Below are 23,645 nucleotides of genomic sequence, written 5' to 3'. Positions count from 1 at the left end.
GGAAATCTTTGCTGAATCTTTGCAGAAGGCTGTGGAGGCCAGGTCAATGTGTGTCTTTAAGACAGAGATAGATAGTTTCTTAATTAATAAGGTGACCGGTGGTTACGGAGAAAAGGCAGGAGAGTGGGGATGAGAAAAATATCAGCCATGATTGAATGGCGGTACAGACTCAATGGGCTGAATAACCTATTTCTGCTCCTTTGTCTTTTGGTCTTTGGTCAATCACTTTAAATCCGTGCATCCTAATCACTGACTTGTTAAAGTTCATTGGCCCTCCTCACCCAGTCTATCCAGACACCTCACAATATTGTACATCACAATTAAATTTCCCCTCAGCCTCCTTCATCTAGAGAAGATCAACCTCAGCCTATCGAATCTCTCATAGATGCAATCTTCTCGTCCTCAGCATCCTCTCTATTGTGATAATCCTTTTTTCAATAAGGTGACCAGAACTGCATACAGCGCTCAAGATGTGACTTGACTAATGCTTTATACAATTCAGCTTATATTCTGTGCTTGGCTAACGAATGAAAGGATTTATTTGAAAAGACAGCATGGACAAGTTGGGCCAAAGTGCCTGTTTCCATTCTGTAAATCTCTATGAGTCTATGAGTCCATATACCTTCCACACCACCTTATCAACATGTCCTTATCCCTTCAGGGATCTGTAGGCATTCACTCATAGCGAGAGGATTTGAGTACAGGAGCAGAGCTGTCTTGGTGCAATTATACAGGGCCTTGGTGAGGCCACACCTGGAATATTGTGTGTAATATTGGTCTCCTTGTTAGAGAAGGGATATTCTTGCTCTAGAGGGAGTGCAGAGAATGTTCATCAGACTGATTCCTGAGATGGCAGGACTGATGTATAAGGAGAGATTGAGTCGGTTAGGAAAATCCCAGCCAGCATCTTTTTGCTTTTAAGATCAAAAAGAAAACATCTTGGGGAAACGGCATGAAATGATTGATGTACACAATACATAGTTGCAAGATTATGAAGGAATTTCCTTCAGAAATTAGTAGGCCTGGTGGCGATGTTTTGTCTTGAAATTCCTTCCGCAATAGGAATTTGGCATGATTTAGGCGCTGCTAAAACATTCAATTGATTGTTTGATTTAAAATAAATGGCACCATCGATGTTTCTGTTCAGAAATCCCCTATGGTGACACAGTGGTTAGCACTGCTGCCTCACAACACCAGGGATCCTGGTTCAATTCCCAGTTTGGGTCACTGTCTGTGTGAAGTCTGCAAGTTCTCCCTCGTGTCTGCGTGGGTTTCATCTGGGTTTCCTCCCATAGTCCAGAAAGACGTGCTGGTTAGGTGCATTAGCCATGCTAAATTCTCCCTCAGTGTACCCGAACAGACACCAGAGTGTGTAACTAGGGGACTTTCACAGTAACTTCATTGCAGTGTTAATGAACTTGTGACACTAAATAATTTTTTTAAGAAACTAAAAACAATGGTTGTGATTCTCCCATCCCTCTGAGCGAATGCTTTAGCACAGAGGGCCAGGAGATTCCCACGTTGGCCGATTAGTGAGTTTTACGCATCCGTTCACTCCCTGCTAGCGTCTCCCAGCTCCAGATCCTCCCTCAGTGTATCCGAACAGGCGCTGGACTGTGGCGACTAGGGGAATTTCACAGTAACTTCATTGCAGTGTTAATGTAAGCCTACTTGTGACACTAATAAATAAATAAATAGCATTTGTTTGTAGTACACGCATTTGCTTGGAGCGAACAAGTGTACATTCATTAAAGTCGTCTGCTGGAGTTGATTTTATTGGTTTTCCACCACACCAACAATTAAATTCTACAGCCGAGTTCCATGTTTAGACTCCGATGTGCTGCACCAACAGCTAAAGGTCATTGACTTGAAGAGATTATTCACCTTCTGTTACTCTTGTCCATGGGCGCAACCTAGCCTGCTGAGAGCTTCTGGCAATTTGACCCACAGACAGAGGGAGCAGAGAGATGAAAAGGTGTTTGATTATTTTGCACCTTCTGCAACTCATCGCAGTTTAGCTAGTAAGACTGCTTCATTTCGCGATAAACCACCGTGCCTGACATATGCCCTTTGTTTGGTCCATCCATGAGAGAGGCCAGGATGATATACACATGATACTATGATAGTTGGGGTGAGTTATAATGTCAGGCGAGCTATCTGAATAGCTTTGCCCAGGGGAATAATTGCCATTTTGTACTGATGTATCAGATACAAAGTCCTGGAGTGCACACCACCCGGAATGTCCAAAGATGTGCTGGCTAGGTTGATTGGCCATTCTAAATTAATCCTTTGTGTCAAGGGATTGAAAGGATAAATATGTGGGGTTATAGGGATAAGGGGTGGGTGGGATTGTGTTCAGTGCAGGCTTGATGGACCGAATGGCCTCCTTCAGCACTGAAGGGTTTCTACGAAGTGTATTAGTGGCCAATTGCAATGCACACAAGTATTTGTTCATCAAAGCACAGCCCCGCCCCCTTCTCCAACCCCCCACTCCCCTCCACTACAAAAATGGCCACCCCTCCATCTCTCAAGTATGAGTGTCCTCCAATCACCTTTATGGAGGCAAAAGGAAATTGCAGCTGAAGGTTTTATTTTTTCTTTTAATTGCAAATTTTGAGCTATATACATGTAGGTACCTCAACGAAAGCTGCTCTATGTTTCCTACCGCTGTGATTTAAATGTGAGCTATATGAAAAATTGAACCCTGCATAAAAAATGATGGTGGGTGGGACGGTAAAATTCTGGCCTTTGTGTCTTGTTGGCCTGATGTTTATGAAGTTAAGAGGCTTCCCTGAGCAAAGGTGATTGGAGGACACTTATATTTGAGAGATGGAGGGGTGGCCATTTTTGGGGGTGAAGTTTACTCAGGCGGGGAGGGTGGGTGGAGAAGGGGGTGGGGCTGTGTTTTGATGGACAGATACTTGGGTGCATTGCAATTACCCACATAACCCACTTATCATAGAAACCCTACAGTGCAGAAGAAGGTCGTTTGGTCCAACAAAACTACACCGAACACAATCCCACCCAGACCCTATCCCCGTAACCCCACATAATTACCCTCCTAATGTCCTGACACATAGGGTTAATTTAGCATGGCCAATCAACCTAACCCATACATCTTTGAACTGTGGGAGGAAACCAGAACACCCAGAGGAAACCCACACAGACACAGGAAGAATGTGCAAACTCCGCACAGACAGTGACCCGAGGCTGGAATTGAACCCGGCTCCCTGACGCTGTGAGGTAGCAGTGCCAACCTCTGTGCTACTGTGCCGCGCCTTGAACTTATATTCAAGGTGATTCACTCTTTCAGGCCAGGCAATTGGTTTCCACCCAGGTTACGTGTATATCTGGACATAATGACAAAGAAAACTTCCAGCCCTGAATATCTCCTAAGCAAAGCAAGGCAGTTCTCCCCAAAACAGCTTTCCCCTCACTCCTAGCTGTGTTAGGTAAAATATAATTACAGCAGGGATGGCAATCGAGCTTTGAGCCATGCTACTTTCAAAGCATTGATTGATTGAAGCTCGAACAGCTACCATTGAGATTGTCTTCAGTGACAGAATTAATCTTCATGTGGTTGAAGTCAATATGTTTTTCCTGTCATAGAAACCCATCCCACACCATAACGGAACCCATCATTTTCACTGCAGTTGTAAATCCCAGTTACTGGGGATTTTGATCTGTCTCCCTGAGGGAACAAATGCAGTTATTTAAAAATTTCCCATTGATCTGATTACATTGGCTGTTGAGATTTACATGGGACAAAACAGCCTTAAAGAACTGAACTGACTTTCATCACTGTGCCCATGTCGTACGCGAGTCACACTTCTCCTGAAGACCGACGGTAGACCCCGTTTTGCACTCACCATAGCAATGACTGCCGCTCCTGCTCCAGCCAGGGCCACAATGAACAAATGGAACGTCATGTTCAGCTAGGTGAAAAAGAGAAATGTCATGAGAGGCCCATGCTGTAGATCACCAGGCAATCAAACGTTCTGTAAAAACACGGAGGCGATGAAACGCATCTCTGCGACACCGACTGTTCACCCAACAACTCACCTGATTTGCTTCCTTCAAGTAGCAACTTAATCGGGCACTCTTTATACAAACACACTTCACCAAATTGCTTTGTAGAATTTCAACACGTGCACTCATGTCCATGCCTATTCTTAATCATTTCAAACATATTTGCTACCTTCCTGACCATCCTGCTCACTTGTTGCATGCTCTCCCAGGTTTCATTCCTTATCAAATAACACTACACAGCTCCCCTCTGTGCCTCTTGTGCCTTTCTCTAACAGGCTCATTGAGATACTCAGCACTGCTTTGTCACAAGCAGTATGTTTGTCCCTTTCCACTCTGATCACCCAATATGTCTGTCCATGGCTCATCTTGCCAATTTTATTGCTCTCCAATACTACTGTAATCTTGACCAGCTCCACAACCCTCGAAGATATCTGCGCTCCTCTTAATTGTGGCCTCATGAGAATCCCTGATTTAATCGTGCCACCATTGGTAGCTGTGCCTTCAGCTACTCAGGCCCAAAGCTCCCAAGATGTCTTTCCTATGCCTCTCTGCCTCTTTAAGATACTTCTTAACGCCTCCCTCTTTGGCCAAACTTTTGGTTAACTTCCTAGCATCTCCTTAGTGGCTCAGTGTGACACTTTGTTTGCTAACATTTTTCTAAAGAGACCTGGAGGGGCTTTTCCCACCCCACCCACCACGGGAATCAGAGTGAGTGGGGGTTGGGGAGATGGACCATGCAAAGGCCCGTTGACCTTAGTTCTGGACTCCCCCATCATTGGGAGCATTCTTTCTGAATCTACACTGTCTAACCATGAGTCTACACTGTGCTACTGTGCCATGGGGCGGCACGGTAGCACAGTGGTTGGCACTGCTGCTTCACAGCTCCAGGGTCCTGGGTTCGATTCCCGGCACGGGTCACTGTCTGTGTGGAGTTTGCACATTCTCCTCGTGTCTGCGTGGGTTTCCTCCAGGTACTCTGGTTTCCTCCCACAGTCCAAAGATGTGCGGGTTAGGTTGATTGGCCATGCTAAGAAATTGCCCCTTAGTATCTAGGGATGCGTAGGTTAGAGGGATTAGTGGATATAAGATATGGGGGTAGGGCCCGGGTGGGATTGTGTTCGGTGCAGACTCGATGGGCTGAAGGGCCTCTTTCTGCACTGTAGGGACTCTATGGTTCACAGCCCTGTTAGAATTTTATAAATTTCTATGAGATCCCCTCTCACTCTTCGAAACTCCAATGAATATAATTCTAACCGACTTAGTCTCTCCTCATCTGACTGACCTACCATCCCAGTGAGTGCAGTGAAGGTAAACCTTCACTGTACTCCTTCTACAGCAAGGACATCCTTCCTCAGATAAGGACACCAAAACTGCACTCAATACTCCGGGTGTGGCCTCACCAAGGCCCTTTACAATTATATGAAAACATCCCTATTCTGATACTCAAATCTCTCACAATGAAGGCCAACATACCATTTGCCTTATTCACTGCCGGCTGTACCTGCGCGCTTTCTTTCAGCGACTGATGCACAAGGACACGAAGATCTTCCTCAACATTCACCTCTCTCAATTTACATCCATTCAAATAATTATCTACCTTCCTATTAGTGCTACAAAAGTGGATAACCTCACATTTATCCACATTATAATACATTTGTCAAGCCTATGCGCACTCAGCCTGTCTAAATCACACTGAAGCATCTCTGCATACTCCTCAAAGCTCTGTCTTCCACCCAATTGAGTTCAAATCCCTCTCTGCAGCACCCTAGCAATATGACTCACCAGAACACTGGTCACAGCAGAGTTCAGATGAAGACCATCCCAACAGTACATCTCCCACTTTCCCCAGTATAGGTTTTGGTGCCCATGAACCAAAAGCCATTTTTCTCATGTCAATCTTTGATTCACACATTGGCCTCTTTAATCTTATTTACCCTACACCGGTTTGCTTGAGACTCAGGTAATGATCTGGCGATACTGACCCTTGAGGTTTTGCTGTTTAGTTTATCTCCTAGTTGTTCATAATGCCGATGAGGAACCCCTTTTTTAGTTTTACTCGTTTTTTTTTACAAACATGGACTATAACAATAGGATCTTCCCTGCACTACAATTCCTGCATAGCTCTAAACAGATGCCCTGAACCTTGGCGCCAGGTAGGTAACATATCCATCTAGATTCCCGCTTTCAACTGCAGACAGTTGTGACAATCCCCTTGACTATACTGTCTCCTGCTATCACTACCTTCCTATTAGTCCCCCTATTTGAATAGTTTCTTTCACCATGGTGCATGGAAAGTTCACTCACTCATTCTGTAGCCCTCACTTTCATCCCCACTAGGTGCAAGAAACTTGAACCCTCTGGACACTTTCAAAGCCTGAGGCACTTTGATGTCTACCCTCTCGGTCCCCTTACCTGCCTCACTCACAGTCACACTCTCATTTCCCTGACCACTGAACAAAGCAGAAGATCCTAAACTAAGTGGTGTGAATCTCATCCAATGGCTACTTTTCATAGAATCCTACAGTGCAGAAGGAGGCCATTCGGCCCACCGACCACAATGCTACCCTGGCCCTATCCCCATAATAAGAACTCTTACAACACCAGGTTAAAGTCCAATAGGTTTATTTGGTAGTAAATGCCACTAGCTTTCGGAATGCCCTTCCTTTGTCAGTTGAGTGGGAACAGCATTCTGAAAGCTAGTGGTGTTTACTACCAAATAAACCCGTTGGACTTTAACCTAATGTTGTGAGATTTCTTACTGTGTCCAACACCGGCATCTCCACATCATGCCTATCCCCATAACCTCATGCATTTACCTTAATTGGTCACTGTGACAGTAAGGGGCAATTTAGCATGGCCGATCCACCTCACCTGCACATCTTTGGACTGAAGGAGAAAATCGGCGCACCCGGAGGAAACCCACGCAGACATGTGTAGAACATGCAAACTCCACACAGACAGTCACTCAAGATCGGAATCGAACCTTGATCCCTGGTACTGTGAGGCAGCAGTGCTAACCACTGTGCCACAATGCTGCTGTGAGAAGTTTGCACATTCTCCCCTTGTCTGCGTGGGTTTCTTCAGGTGCTCTGCTTTCCTCCTTCAGTCCAAAGATGTGCACGTTAGGTGGATTGGCCATGCTAAATTGCCCCTTACTGTCAGGTGAATAGCTCAGATAAATGTATGGGGCTATGGGGATAAAGCCTAGGGGGGATTATTATTGGAGCAGACTAGATGGGCCAACACGGAACACAGTAGGGTTTCAATGTTATGACAGCCTCCTGGAACAAAGTTGCTCCCTCCCTCATGTATCACAGTGTCTGCAGCTCGGCCTCCAGCTCAGTGACTCTGAGCTGAAGCTTCTCTTGCCGCAGACCGTTACTGCACATGTGTTTGCTCTGGATCACACTGGTATCCAAGAATCCACACATTCTGTTGTCACAGCATATCATCTGTCCTGCCACCTTTATTATGTATTATTACTGAAAAAAAAGAGATGTGCTGTTGAAACTTTTTGTCTTGTACTCAGCTGGATAGATTTGCAAGAATTCCAATTTTTCCAAAGGGAGCGCCAATTTATGCGGCATGAGAGAAGAATGCCGATCGGATTGGTTCTCTAGTTCTGTACTACCAAATGACTGTTATGTTTTAATTAATCAATTTTATTTGATTGAGTAATTTAGAAATAATAAACCCAACTATTCCCAATGAGCTCTACTACATCTGGTCAATCTCATACTAATAAAACCTGACAATTACTAATACATTATCTGAGCTTTTAAACAAAGGAAGCAAAATATTCACAATCATTTAGCTGCTTCCCACATTCTCTAACTCACCAAATTCCCAAGTTCACACTCTGTGACGAGCTGCACTCAGTAACATCCTGCTGTCGAAGTGACTCATTCAGTTCTCAGCTCTAAGTTGATGTGATACCCAACGGCCAATTACATCATGTGTGAACATAGGAATAATGCGAAGTTAAAATGAAGCTAAACATGAAGCTGGCTCACGGCTCGTTGGCACAGTGGTTAGCACTGTTGCCTCACAACACCAGGGGCCCGGGTTCAATTCTGGTCTCAGGTCATAGAATCCCTACAGTGTAGAATCATAGAACCCTACAGTGCAGAAAGAGGCCCTTTGGCCCATCGAGTCTGCACCGAACACAATCCCACCCAGGCCCTACCCCCATATCCCCACATATTATACCTCCTAATCCTTCTAACCTACGTATCCCTGGATACTAAGGGGTAATTTCTTAGCATGGCCAATCAACCTAACCCGCACGTCTTTGGACTGTGGGAGGAAACCGGAGTACCCGGAGGAAACCCATGCAGACACAAAGAGAATGTGCAAACTCCGTATAGACAGTTACCTGAGCCAGGAATCGAACCCAGGACCTGGAGCTGTGAGGCAGCAACGTTAACCACTGTGCTACCATGCTGCCCATGTAGAAGGAGGACATTCAGCCCATCAAATCTACACCAACCACAATCCCACTCAGGCCCTATTCCCGTAACCCCACATATTTACCCTGCTAATTCCCTACAACTAGGGTCAATTTAGCACGGCCAATCAACCTAACTGGCACTGTCTGTGTGGAGTTTGTACATTCTCCTTGTGCCTGCGTGGATTTCCTCCAGATGCTCTGGTTTCCTCCCACAGGTCAAAAATCTGCAGATTAGCTGGATTGGCCATGCAAATTACACCTTGGTGTCTCAGAATATGGGGGATGGGGTTATGGGGATATAGTCTTGCGAGGATGCTCCCACCCCGATCTGTACATCAAATACAGTATTTTGAATTTATATTGTAACTTTAGCACGATTAAGCATCCCGAGGTGTCTACCCAATCAATGTTTATTATATGAGCTGTAAACTCTGAACTTACATCATTGGATTGGCACAGCTTGCTGAAGTTCTCACTCAAGGTGCAGACGGTCTTCTGCTCATGAATAGGCACAATACCTGAAACAGAAACCTCTGTTAAACCTTCATCAGTGGAAACCCACAATCTTCCTGCTGCTTCAAAAACACACCTCCAGCATTAGTGCCCCTGGTTCAGGCTGGGACATCTCACTGTGACCATCCACAGAAACCTAGTCACAGTAGCGCATGGGACATTAGGAAGAAGAGAAAGCAATAACAAGATGATAAAAAAAAATTTACATTTGTACAGAGCACTTCATAACCACCGGATGTCTCACAGCTCTTTCCAGCCAACTTAGTACCTTCCAAGCAGAGTCAGTGTTGTAATGTAGGAAAGGGGTCAATCAGTTTACACCCAGTAAGCACCCACAAACAGTGACCAGTTAATCTCTGTGATATTGGTTGAGGGACAAATATTGACCAGGGCACCAGGGATAACTCTTCCATCCTTTTCTGAAATAGTGGACTTTGGAACTTTTTCCATCCACTTCAGAGGGCAGACTAATGTCTCATCCTAAAGATGGCACCTCTGATGGTGCAGCACCCTCTCGGAACTGCACCTGAGTTAGTGGGACATGGATTCACAGGTTCCGACTCAGAGGCAAAAGTGCTACCAAAAGAACCACAGTTGACCAAAGACTAGCAGTTATAGCATATCTTTCTTCATCCATTGACAACTCAAAGTGCTTTATTTTTACAGCATAGTCACTCCTGTTATGATGAGGCAGCACGGTGGCACAGTGGTTAGCACTGCTGTCTCTCAGCACTATGGACCCGGGTTGAATTCCCGACCTGGGTCACTGTCTGTGCGGAGTTTGCATGTTCTCCCTGTGTCTGCACGGGTTTCCTCTGGGTGCTCCGGTTTATTCCCACAGTCCAAAGACGTGCTGGTTAGGTGAATTGGCAAATTCTCCCTCACTGTACCTGAACAAGGCACCAAAATGTGAAGACTGGGGGGATTTTCACTGTAACTTCATTGCTTTGTGAATATAAGCCTATGTATGACTAATAAATATATAAACTAAAAACTTTAAATAATGTAGAAAATGTAGAGTAAATTCCACGCAGCAATATCCCAAAAATGCAATGCAATAGTAGACCAGATGGTCTGTTTTCTTTGTGTTATAAATATATAAAAAGGAAGAGGCTGGCTAGGGTGAACGTTGGTCCTTTAGAGGATGAGAAAGGGGAGCTAGTGGTAGGGGATGGGGATATGGCTAAGGTCTTGAATAACTTTTTTGTTTCTGTCTTCACGGAGGAGGACGTGAATAATTTGCCGGGTGTTAGCGATGGAAAGGTGGTAGGACTGGAGGGTCTTAATGACATTACTGTTACTACAGAGGTGGTGCTCGACAGACTGGAGGGGCTGATTGTGGACAAGTCCCCAGGACCGGATGGAATGCATCCGAGGGTTCTGAAAGAAATGGCGGAGGTTATAGTGGATGCCTTGGTGGTTATTTTCCAGACGTCGCTGGATTCCGGGGAAGTGCCGGAAGATTGGAAAACGGCTAATGTTACGCCGTTGTTTAAGAAGGGTGCCAGGCAAAAGGCGGGGAATTATAGGCCGGTTAGTTTAACGTCTGTGGTAGGTAAAATGTTAGAATCCATCATTAAGGAGGAAATTGCGAGGCATCTTGAAGGGAATTGCTTGATAGGGCAGACGCAACACGGTTTCATTAAAGGGAAGTCGTGTCTGACAAATTTACTGGAGTTCTATGAGGATGTGTCTAGGGCAGTGGATAGAGGAGAGCCGGTGGATGTGGTCTTTCTGGATTTTCAGAAGGCGTTTGACAAAGTACCTCACAAGAGGTTATTGCAGAAGGTCAGGGGACATGGAGTTGGGGGAAGGGTGTTAGCGTGGATAGACGATTGGTTGTCAAATAGGAGGCAGAGAGTGGGGGTCAATGGGTGCTATTCGGATTGGCGGTTGGTGACTAGTGGGGTGCCCCAGGGGTCGGTGCTGGGGCCTCAGCTATTTACCATTTATATAGATGATCTGGAGGAGGGAACCGAGTGCAGGGTGTCGAAATTTGCTGATTACACCAAGATTGGGGGAAAGGCAAATTGTGCGGAGGGTGTGGAGAGTCTGCAGAAGGATCTAGATAGGCTGGGCGAATGGGCCAGGAAATGGCAAATGGAATTTAATGTTGGCAAGTGTGAGGTGGTCCACTTTGGTAGGAAGAATGGTAGGAAGGACTATTACTTACGGGGCGAAAAACTGCAGCAGGCGACGGTGCAGAGGGACCTCGGGGTCCTTGTGCATGAGTCGCAAAAACCCAGCTTGCAGGTGCAGCAGGTGGTCAGGAAGGCGAATGGGATGCTGGCCTTCATAGCGAGGGGGATTGAATATAAAAGTAGGGAGGTCTTGCTGCAGCTGTATAGGGCATTGGTGAGGCCGCAGCTGGAGTACTGTGTGCAGTTTTGGGCGCCGCACCTGCGCAAGGATATTTTGGCCCTGGAGGGAGTGCAGAGGAGGTTTACTAGGCTGATACCGGAGTTGAGGGGATTGAGCTATGAGGAGAGGCTGAATAAACTAGGCTTGTACTCGTTAGAGTTTAGAAGAATGAGGGGAGATCTCATTGAGACATATAAGATGATGAATGGGATGGATAGGATAGAGGTGGAGAGACTCTTCCCGCTCAAAAAAGACAGTAGGACTAGGGGGCACAGCCTCAAGATAAAGGGGAGGCGGTTTAGAACAGAGTTGAGGAGGAACTTCTTCACTCAAAAGGTGGTGAATCTCTGGAATTCTCTGCCCGTTGAAGTGGTGGAGGCTGCCTCGCTAAATATTTTTAAGAAGCGGGTTGATGGGTTTTTGATAAGAGAAGGGATTAAGGGTTATGGGGAGAGGGCGGGAAAGTGGAACTGAGCCACGACAGATCAGCCATGATCTTATTGAATGGCGGGGCAGGCTCGAAGGGCTAGATGGCCTACTCCTGCTCCTATTTCTTATGTTCTTATGTTCTTATGTTCTTAACTGATGAATAAATATTAACCAGGACACCGGAAAGAATTCCTTTGGTCTTCTTCAAACGAAAACCATACAAATGTTTTTTCTCCACTTAAGGGGAAGGCAGGACCACAGTTTAATCAATTGTTTGAAAGGCAGCACTACTGATGGTGCAGCACTGCCTCAGTGATATATTTGAGATTAATATTAGCCTGAACTTTGTGTTCAAGTCTCCAGACCACCGCTTGATTCCAAAAACTTTTTTCTCAGTGATGAGAATACTTCTGACTTTAGCCTTAAGAAGTGGTGAAGGGAGGGGGTGAAGGGTGCGAGGAAGGAGAGAGATGATGACCATTCACATCAAAGCGTCAGCGCTCCTACACATTTTTATTCCACTGCTCAGCTACGTACCAAACTGACGGAGATCAAAGCAGAGATCGGTAGACTCCATGACGGTGACGTTCTGGCAGAGTGTCCAGATGTTGAAGTACATGAAGACAGGCAGCGAGGTGAAAGCTGTCACGCCCAACCATGCCAGCATGAAGATATAGGTCAGCATGATAAACTGAAATAGAGAATAGACAAGCTCAGAATAAGATGTGACTTGTTTCCAAATGTATGCGGTTAACATTGCATGTCCTCAAGATAAAATAGACAGGCCTTGCTCTTCCTGTAGTATTCTAGTATTCCTGCACGGTGGCCTCACAGCGCCAGGGACCCAGGTTTGAGTCTGCCCATGTCCTCCCCATATCTACTTGTGTTTCCTCCACTGCTCTGGTTTCCTCCCATTGTCGAAAGGACATGCTAGTTAGGCATATTGACCATGCTAAATTCTCCCTCAGTGTACCCGAACAGGCACAGGAGTGTGGCAACTAGGGGATTTTCACAATAACTTCATTGCAGTGTTAATGCAAGTCTACTTGTGAGTAATTATAAAAATAATAATAATTAAATATTCCTGTGTTCCAACCACCTTCCTGAACCTTACAAGCTCTCTGAAGATTAAAGCTACCATCTGTTGTGCAGAAGTTAACTGCTCTCACTGTTGTATCACTTTCCACTGCAAGAACATTTTCAACATCAATCTTCTGGGCAGCACAGTGGCACAGTGATTAGCACTGCTGCCTCACAGCACCAGGGGCCCGGGTTCAATTCCGGCCTTTTGTGACTGTGTGGAGTCTGCACGTTCTTCCCGTGTCTATGTGGGATTCCTCCCACAGTCCAAGACGTGCAGGCTAGGTGGACTGGCCATGCTAAATTGCCCCTTAGTGTCAGGGGGACTGGCTAGGGTAAAGACATGGGGTTTTTGTAGTCACTGGAATGATGGAGGTTGAGGGGTGACCTGATAGAAGTCTACAAGATTGTGAGAGACATGGACAGAGCGGATAGTGAGAAGCTTTTTCCCAGTGTGGAAAAGGCAATTACTAGGCAATTACATTCTTATTTCTCTAACACTTCTGCAATTGCATCTGTGGAGCCCAATTGGGTGGGGCTGTGAGGTAGGGGGAGGGGGGATATCCCCTCATGTCCCCTTATGGGCGGCACAGCAGCACAATGGTTAGCACTGCTACTTAACAGCTCCGGGGACCTGGATTCAATTCCCGGCTTGGGTCACTGTCTGTGTGGAGCTTGCACATTCTCCTCGAATCTGTGCGGGTTTCCTCCGGGTGCTCCATCAGGCCCTGCCCCCTTATGCCCAACCCCACCTTGGCATTGCCCCATGCCCAATGGGTGTTGGCAATTTGCCCATTGGGCAGTGCCAGGGGTCCCAGGTTGGCACTGTCAAAGTTCAAATGCCCAGGGGACAGTTCCCTGTTGCCCGACCCTGTGGGAAATCCCAATTGCCTCGTTCATTCCAGCGGGGTCGGGCTGCTAGCTCCCCATTGTGGAGAGCGATAGCAATCCCCGTTGAAATGAAACTACACCTGGCGTTGAGGAGATGCTAGCGGGCCCAGAGATTTCCCTCCCGAACCCACTAATTATATTTTAATTGTATTTAAATGAATCCCTGCCTAGGTAGAACATAGAACATTACAGCGCAGTACAGGCCCTTCGGCCCTCGATGTTGCGCCGACCAGTGGAACCAATCTAATGACCCTCTAACCTAAACTATTCCAATGTTATCCATATGCCTATCCACTGACCATTTGAACGCCCTTAAAGTTGGCGAGTCCACAACTGCTGCAGGCAGGGCATTCCACGACCTTGCTACCCTCTGAGTAAAGAACCTACCTCTGACATCCATCCTATAATTACCACTCCTTAATTTAAAGCTATGTCCCCTTGTGTTAGCCATCACCATCCGAGGTAAAAGGCTCTCACTGTCCACCCTATCCAATCCTTTGCTCATCTTGTATGCCTCAATCAGGTCACCTCGTAACCTTCTTCTCTCCAATGAAAATAACCTTAAGTCCCTCAGCCTTTCCTCATAAGACCTTCCCACCATACCAGGCAACATCCTGCTAAACCTCCTCTGCACCCTTTCCAATGCCTCCACATCTTTCTTATAATGCGGCAACCAGAACTGTACGCAATACTCCAAGTGCGGCCGCACCAGAGTTTTGTACAGTTGTAACATGACCTCACGGCTCCAAAATTCAATCCCTCTACCAATAAAAGCTAACACACCGTACGCCTTCTAAACAACCTTATCAACCTGGGTGCCAACTTTCGGGGAGCTATGCACATGTACCCCGAGATCTCTCTGCTCGTCAACACTACTAACAGTCCTTCCATTAGCCCTATAATGCATCTCCACGCCTATTTCCAGTGGAGAGTTGATGGCACCGGAAATCCAGCTCTTGGGAGACTCACTCAGGCCTGGGTGCCCAGCACGGATCGGGCTAATCCGGCCCCTCCTTAAATCTCCCTACCCGCAGTGCAGCGGGATGGGAGAATCACCCCCATTGAGTGCCAAGCTGCAAAATCCTTCCAAACACACCAAATGGCTGGTGGTCAGAGCAGGAGAGACACCCAGATAGCCATGTTTGATGTGGAGTGGAGCTCCTCAAGCTATAAACCTCTGGGGACAGACACATTCCAGGTTCTAACCACTTACTGGATAAATTGAATTTCAATGAGTTTGATTAGGCTTCCCTAATCCACAAAGTTTATCCAATGCAGCTCCTGATCCATAGAAGAAATACTTAGACATTATCATCTCCAATATATTCGCACATTAGTCTAAACTATTTTGACAAGTTACTTTTCAGAATATAATTATCCAGATTCCATCCTTATTGGATTTGATTGTTTTATATTAACAACCTCTAATTTTAGATTCCCTGTAAATGGAAGCAATTTCACCACATCTCCATTCTCAAGCCCCTACATCATTCTGAAGATGTCTATTAACATGCCCATTAGTTTCTATTTTTTCAGAAAAAAGTGCTTCATTCTTTCCTAGTAATTATAATCTCTCAGCTCTCTGACTTTATACAGAGCATAAATCATTTGTCAAGAAGTTTAGTGAGAGCATTAGTTCCAAAAGTCATGAATGCAGAATCATATATCATAATCTACAGTGCAGAAAAAGGCCTTTCAGTCCATTGAGTCGACATCGACCATGATCCCACCCATGCCCTATTCCCATAACCCCATGCATTTTCGCCAGCTAGTGCCCCTACCACTGAGGGACAATTAAGCATGGCCAATTTACCTAACCTGCCCATCTTTGGAATGTTGGAGGAAACCGGAGCACCCGGAGGAAACCCATATAGACACGGGAAGAATGTGCAAACTCCACACAGACGGTGACCCAAGCCGGGAATCGAACCCAGGTACTAAGTGCGGTGAGGCAGCGGTGCTAACCACAGTGCCACCATGCTGCCTCAATCATGGTAAAGACACTAGTGTGAAAGTCCAGCTCATGCCTGTTCTTAATTGATGCAGATAATTGATGTTGAGCAAGGAGGTGGTGTTTAAAACTGAAACAGTGGCTGCCCCAATCTCTTCATGTCTACTACATGTCTTCAGTTGTCTTCTACTGAAGAAGGAGCTCCATCCCCTGGGGTGAGTACTCACCCTTGACCTAACTGGTCCTTCTTCTGCAAGGTCTCCCTTAAAGTGACAATCACCACATCCCTTCCCCTTTCACACCTTTATACAATCTTCAATCACCAAGTCGTTCAGTCCCAAATCTAACGAAACAAGTTGGACAATTGAGTCTTTGAAGGCTTCTTTCTGATTCTTGTAGAATGGTGTAATTCTGTAGTCTGAGATACTACCACCGGATCAACGATAAAAGGAACTGCGAATAACTTCTACAGGCAATTCATCACTACTTTCTTCCATGGAGCCATCAGTGAATGATGTGGAGATGCCGGCGTTGGACTGGCCTGTTGGACTTTAACCTGGTGTTGTGAGACTTCTTGGGTTGAGCAAGTACACATTTACTTCACTGTGTACAGGTTCGAAAACATTTCTTGACAGCAACACTGGCTGTCAGAGTGTCCCTCGACTTCTCAAGTGATCCATATGTTTACGAATGATCCACCCCCCCATGTCCACTGGGAGCAACAGGACTCCAATCACAGAGATAATAGCTACAGTGATCTAACATCATCCGTTATTGAAGTTTCATATTATGGCACCATGTCACATTACCTACTTATGCAGTAATGCCAAACCACCACCTTCCAGGAAGCTAGTCTGCCCGATCATTGTCTAGCCCGGCAACCCACCCCCCACAATCACCAGCCATGTGACTGCCCCCCCCCCCCCCAATCCCCGATCGCTGGCCTCCCAAACACAAGTCCCCCACCTCTCCCAGGCCGGCCTCAATCTCCCCCCCCCAACCCAGCAGTCCCAATGTCCTGATCCCGCCTCTCTCCCCCACCTTAGCCCCGAACCCCCCACAGCTGGCCAACACCAACCCACCTCCCCCCCTACCGCCCCCCAACCCCGATTACTGACCATCCTCCCTCTGTCATCACCGGGTGCAGACTGGCAGCGGAACACCCCACCCCCCACCCTCACTGATCCCTGTCCAGAGGCCTTGCCCCCTATAGATCCCACCCCTGCTCTGGCCCTGCCCCCCACTTGGCAATACCCAATGCCCATACGTTCCAAAATCTCACAGACATCTGAGAGAAAGAGCATTCTCCTCATCTCTACCCTAAAAGGGCACCCTCTAATTTTAAATCAGTGCCCACTATTTCCAAACTCACCCACAAGAGGAAGCATCCATTCCACGTCCACCTTGTCTGGACAGTTCAGGATATTACATACTTCAATCAAGTTGCCCCTCACTCCTTTAAATTGGAGCAGAAATAAGGCCAACATCCCTCATTGGAAAACCTTCTCATTCCAGGTATCAATCTAGTGAAGTTCCTCCAATGTATGGCACAGACAGAATTACCATCACACTGTGTGATATATGGGTCTCATTCCTCAAGGGTTTGTGCACCCTGTCAAATGTTAGAGAGACCACAACACTGGAGAAGATTTGAGGGAAAATTACTGAGTCCCAGACTGAACATTTACAGCAAAGAAGAAACTCATCGTGTCTCTGCTACCTCTAGATCTTTTTTATTCTTTCACGGGATGTTGCCATTGCTGGCAGGCCAGCATTTATCGCCCAGGCAGCAACCACAGAAAGAAGCTGAGGCCAAAACAAAGAACAACACAGCACGGGAAACAGGCCCTTCGGCCCAACGAGCCCGCGCCGCCATTTTAACATTATAAGTGCCCTCCTCTACCTATGACCTTTGTCTACGCCGATTGGGGAAGATTGAGGGAAGACTAGTTTAGGAAAACGTTGCCTGATTTCAAGAAGAAATTGGATATACCTCTCGGGGCTAAAGGGATCAGGGGCTATGGGGGGAAGCGGGGAATCAGGATATTGAATTCGATGATCAGCTATAGTCAAGATGAATGGTGGCGCAGGCTCGAAAGGCCAAATGGCTGACTCCTGCTTCTAATATCTATGTTTCTAAGGTGCTTTTGTTGAAAGCCCTCACACAGTTTGACGTTATTAACCACAATCTATTGCATGCATTGATTAACGAGTCATTTAAAATAAGCTGCCGTTTAAATATAGTACGTCCAAAATAGCTGATCGATTTTGCATCTGGTTACAAGTGAGAGTGGAATAATGTGGCGATTAAAGTGAATGGGTGTGTGAATAATACAATAGCAGAACGCAGAAGGATGTCATTTGATCCAGCATACTTGCATCGGTGCTGAAAATTGGAAATGATTTTCATAGAATCCCTACAGTGCAGAATGAGGCCATTCAGCCCATCAAGTCTGCACCGACAACAATCCCACCCAGTCTCCCCATAAACTCATGCATTTATCCTAGCGAGTAGCCCTGACACTAAGGGGGATTTTAGCATGGCCACACAACTTTCTATTGTGGGTGGAAACCGGAGCACCCTGAGGAACCCCACGCAGACATGGGGAGAATGTGCAAACTCCAAAGAGACAATGACCGAAACTGGGAATCGAACCTGGGTCACTGGCGCTGTCAGGCAGCAACGCTCACCACTGTTCTACCGTACTGTCCCATTTCCCCTCTGGCAGGTGATGATAGTTCTACACTGCTGGCCGTGTCAGTGGGCAATCTGTCACCAACCAGTCGTTATTTGGGATTTTTCACCACATCCTTCCAACATTGTGAACAATGCCTGTCTGCATTTGATACCTTGAGGCAAGAATCTTAAGAGGCTGCCAGACTGCACCTCCTGCTCTCCTGAGATTGAGTTTCTTTTATTCAGCTTGCTTTGTTTAATTTGTTGTGAGGCAGGACTGCAGCGAGAGTCCCTTTTCACACGACGTACAAACTGAACGAGGGAAGTCACAGCACGGTTTCTGCTCCAAATGCACTTCCTAGGCAGCTTGCTACAAGGCTGTACCAATAGGAATATAAGCTAAGGGAAGAGGAAATATGATGTTTACATTGCTGACTCCCCACTACTTATCCAAGTCCTTCATCACTGAATGTGCTCAGACTGCAAAAGAGATTCTGCCTATTTCAGTCCATGAAACGTGACAGAGTTGCCCCTTCCCCCACTGCAAGTGGGTTCCTGCTGTCCTTGGTAGCACAGTGAATTGTGAGGGGGATAGTGATAGACTGCCAGAGGGCATAGACAGGCTGATGGGGTGGCAGGACACATGGCAGATGGAATTTAAAGCTGAATGTGCAGTGAGGCAAGAAGGAGGAAAGACAATATAAAACAAAGGATGCAATTATAAATAGTGAAGCGAGGGATCGGGGGGCTAGATTTCGACCTGCCAAAGTTCCATTCGCTTTCAGGGCACTGGAGAATCCCAGCGCGAACAAGGTCAGAGGTTTTTGATGGGTAGCAGCTGGAAAATTGAAATCATCCATGCTGATAATAATCAACAATAATCTCTCCCTCAATCTCAACAAAATGAAGGAGGTTGTCATTGACTTCAGGAAGTGTAAAGGAGAACATGCCCCTGCCTACATCAATGGGGACAAAGTAGAAAGGATCGAGAGCTTCAAGTTTTTAGGTGTCCAGATCACCGACAACCTGTCCTGGTCCCTCCCATGCCAACACTATAGTTAAGAAAGCCCACCAACACCTCTACTTTCTCAGAAGATGAAGAAAATTTGACATGTCAGCTACAACTCGTACCAACTTTCAGACTTGCACCATAGAAAACATTCTTTCTAGTCGCATCACAGCTTGGTTTGGCTCCTGCTCTGCCCAAGACCACAAGGAAATACAAAAGGTTGTGAATGTAGCCCAATCCATCACATAAACCAGCCTCCCAGTCATTGACTCTGTTTACATTTCTCGTGCATTGGCAAAAGCAGCCAGCATAATTAAGGACCCCATGCACCCCGGACATTCTCTTTTCTGCCTTCTCCTTTCGGAAAAAGATACAAAGGTCTGAGCTCATCTATCAATTTCCCTGCTGCTGTCAAACTTTTGAATGGACTTACCTCGCATTAAGTTGATTTTTCTCTACACCCTAGCTATGACTGTAACACTACATTCTGCACTCTCACCTTTCCTTCTCTATGAATGGTGTGTTTTGCCTGTATAGCAAGCAAGAAGCAATACTTTTCACTGTATGTTAATACATGTGACAATAATAAACCAAACAAATCAAATCAAAATGATGAATATTAACTGAAGTCCTTAAATGCATAGAGGGAAGGGGGTGGCGTCACTGGACTACTAATCCAAAGACCTACATTAATATTCTGGGGACATGGGTTCAACATTCACCGCAGCAACTGGTGGAATTTGAATTCAATTGATAGTATCTGGAATTGAAAGGTAGTATTGGTGACAATGACAATGAAATTATCATCAATTGCCATTAAAAATTGTGTGGAGTCTGCACATTCTCCCTGTGTCTGCATGGGTTTCTTCCCGGTGCTCCGGGTTCGTCCCACATTGCAAAGACGTGGGGGTTAGGTTGATTGGCCATCTAAAGTGCCCCTTCGTGTCACAAGGTGCATAGGTTAGGCAGATTGGGCATGCTAAATTGTCAATTAGTGTCAGGGGATTAGTTGGCAAATACATGAGGTTACAGGGATAGGATCTGGTTGGGACTGTTGTTGGTGCAGGCTCAATGGGCCAAATGGCCTACTTCTGCACTGTAGGGATTCTATGATTCTATGATCGGATTCACTAATATCCTTTAGCTAAAGAAATCTGCCATCCTTACCTGGTCTGACCAACATGTGACTCCAAACCCATAACAATGTGGTGAACTCCTAACTGCCCCCTGAAATGGCCCAGTAAGCCACTCAGTCCAAGGGTAATTAAGGATGGGCAACACATGCTGCCCTTACCCACATCCCACGAAGGAAGAATCAAGACTTATGACTTATGCTTGACCAATATTCAGTCATGTTCAATATAGATAAAGACTCAGATCTACAATAAAGGGGGCAGAGTGAAATGATATTACGTACCCAGCCACTAACACATCGGCCACAGGTGGTGATCTTGAAGTCTCCATAAAGATCCTTAATGGCACCAGTTGTGAAAAACCCTTCTACCATCAGCAGAATGCCATAGACAAAGAAGGCAGCTGCCACACCATAGATTACATACTTGAAGATATCAATCCTGCAGAGAAAAAATTATAAACATTAATTCACAAGCATCACCAAGAATGGACAGTACATCTAAGTTTTTAAAGTTTATTTATTAGTATCACAAGTTGGCTGACATTAACACTGCAATGAAGTTACTGTGAAAATCGCCAAATCGTCACACTCCAGTTCGGGTACACTGAGGGAGAATTTAGCATGGCCAGTGCACTGAATTTGCACATCTTTGAGGCTGTGGGAGGAAACAGGAGCACCCGGAGGAAACCCATATAGACACGGGAGAACATGCAGATTCCACACAGACAGTGACCCGGCTGGGAATTATACCTGGGTCCCTTCGCTGTGAGACAATAATGCTAATCACTGTGCCACCATGTCACCCCCAGTACATCAGCATCAACAACATGTTCTGTCATTTACTGTTTTCACACTTAGTTTAATTGTTTTTACCTTACCAAAAAAACTCAATATGAACATATCAAATGACTTGGGCCCTATCTTACCCATCTGTCTTTAACAGTATTTGTACTCAGGCCAGAATTTATTTTTATTTAGTACAGAAGGTGGGAAGCCGAATCCAAGGATATTTACAGGGTGGCATGGTGGCACAGTGGTTAGCACTGCTGCCTCACAGCTCCAGAGACCTGGGCCCGATTCCTGGCTTGGGTCAATGCCTGTGTGGAGTTTACACATTCTCCCCATGTCTGTGAGAGTTTCCCCTGGGCGTTCCAGTTTCCTCCCACAGTCCAAAGATGTCAGGTTTAGGTTGATTGGCCATGCTAAATTTCCCCTTTGTGTCAGGGGGACTAGTAGGGTAAATCCATGGAGTCATGAGGATAGGGCCTGGGTGGGATTCTGGTCAGTGCAGACTCGATGGGTCAAATGGCCTCCTTCAACACTGTAGTGATTCTATATACATACTTCTGTTTAGAATGGGGAATCATTCTGTATATCTCATAGTTCAGATTTCTACAGTGGGAGGCCATGGCACAGTGGTATTGACACTGGACTACTGATGAAGAGATACTGGAAAATGCTCTGGGGACCTGTGCTCGAATCCTACCACAGCAGATGGTGAAATTTGAATTTAAGCTGGAATTAAAAATCTCGCGATGACCATGAAACTATATCGATTGTCATAAAAAGCCATCTGGTTCACTAATATCCTTTAGGGAAGGAAATCTGCCGTCCTTACCTGGTCTGGCCTAACTGTGACTCTAGATCCACAGCAGTATGGTTGACTCTTAACTGCCCCCTGAAATGGCTGAGCAAGCCATTCAGTTCAAGGGTAACCCCGGATAGGCATAAATGCTGTTCTTGCAAGTGAAGCCCATACCCAATGAATGAATAGAAGCAAATTTTGTTTTGAAGCTGTGTGCAGTCGGGGCCCACTTAGCCTTTGTTTCTTCACGCTCAGTGGGGATCTTCTCTCTCATCTAGATTCATGGAGGTTAGTCATGTGGGTGTGGGAAGGGGAATATGACCTTGTGAACAGTAAGACAAGCATAAAAGACCAAATAGCCTGCTCCTGCTCCTGGCTTTCATGTTTTTCACTCGGGATCAAATTTGGGAAAGCAAATGCTTCGCAGAATATTTCTTCACATCAATCAAAAACATTACGTGAGCTGGGAAGGCTCATGACTACTTTGTTGCCGTGCATTATCAGTACCATAGATCGATGAATAATTTAATTGTGCCTTAAGGCCCACTCAGGCCTTTCTGAATCTCTTTCTTACACATGCATAAAAATTACTGAGTCATCTATAATGAGTGGAAGAGCATTTGAGTTCTAGTTTTCTGCAACAGATTCTCAAATTCTGGAATCACTGTGGATGTACCTTAACCATACGGACTGCAAGGGTGCAAGATGGTGGCTCACCAACCCCTTCTCAAGGGTAACAAGGGATGGACAATGAATGCTGGACTTGCCAGTAATACCTACATCACATGAATGAATAATTAATATGTTTTAGCTTTAACCTCATTATCAAACCAGCTCATTCAAGCCCACATGGTGTTACGCCCAGTAGAGACACTGGTTCTTCTCAAGAAACACAGTGCCAGAGACCCAGGTTCAATTCCAGCCTTAGGTAACTGTCTGTTTGGAGTTTGCGCATTCTCTCCGTGTCTGCGTGGGTTTCCTTCAGGTGCTCCGGTTTTCCAGTCCAAAGCTGTGCAGGTTAGGTGGATTGATCATGCTAAATTGCTTCTTAGTGTCCCAAGATGTGTAAGTTAAATGGATTAGCCATGGTTAAATTTTGGGCTTACGAAGATAGGGCAAGGGAAGAGGGCCTGGGTAAGATACTCTGTCAGAGAGTCGTTGCAAATCCAATGGGCCAAATGGTCTCCTCCTGCACCGTAAGAATTCTATGATGCTGGTGGATTCCTTCAATGGTGCGCTCAAGTACCAGACTGAATGATAGGCTCAAGTCCTGGAGCCTTGAACCCATAGACCAATTTCAAGAAGGAATGAATTGCTAACAAGTGGTAGCGAATGCTTGTGTTCCTAATCACTCCAGCCCATGTAACTGGGAACTCAGCCACATCCATTGTTAAGCTGATTTAAAGTGTATTCAGAGAGGATCAATTTGTGACAGTGAATTACAAACATCAGGATCAAATCATTAGAACGTACAATCTGTGAGCAGAAAATGTCATGACCCAGACAATCGTGTTCCTCTGGCATTTTGAAACAGC

At 45.8% G+C, this 23,645-nt stretch overlaps 1 protein-coding gene across 1 annotated transcript in view; it reads right to left on the bottom strand.

Moving 5' to 3' along the window:
• The window catches only part of gpm6ab (glycoprotein M6Ab), a 240,743-nt gene that overhangs the window by 22,931 nt on the left and 194,167 nt on the right, over window positions 1-23,645 (bottom strand). The window contains exons 3-6 of the mRNA XM_080189452.1: window positions 20,808-20,964; window positions 12,320-12,473; window positions 8,921-8,997; window positions 3,870-3,935 (exon numbers count right to left, since the gene is read on the bottom strand). Of these exons, the coding sequence (XP_080045578.1) occupies window positions 3,870-3,935; window positions 8,921-8,997; window positions 12,320-12,473; window positions 20,808-20,964 (454 nt within the window). The remainder of the gene's footprint in view (window positions 1-3,869; window positions 3,936-8,920; window positions 8,998-12,319; window positions 12,474-20,807; window positions 20,965-23,645) is intronic.

The sequence above is a fragment of the Carcharhinus amblyrhynchos genome, chromosome 5 (genome assembly GCF_965287045.1).
Source record: "Carcharhinus amblyrhynchos chromosome 5, sCarAmb.v2.hapA, whole genome shotgun sequence".
NCBI lineage: Eukaryota > Metazoa > Chordata > Chondrichthyes > Carcharhiniformes > Carcharhinidae > Carcharhinus > Carcharhinus amblyrhynchos.
Note: the sequence above shows the minus strand (reverse complement) of the source record. Positions and strands in the feature narration are given on the sequence as shown.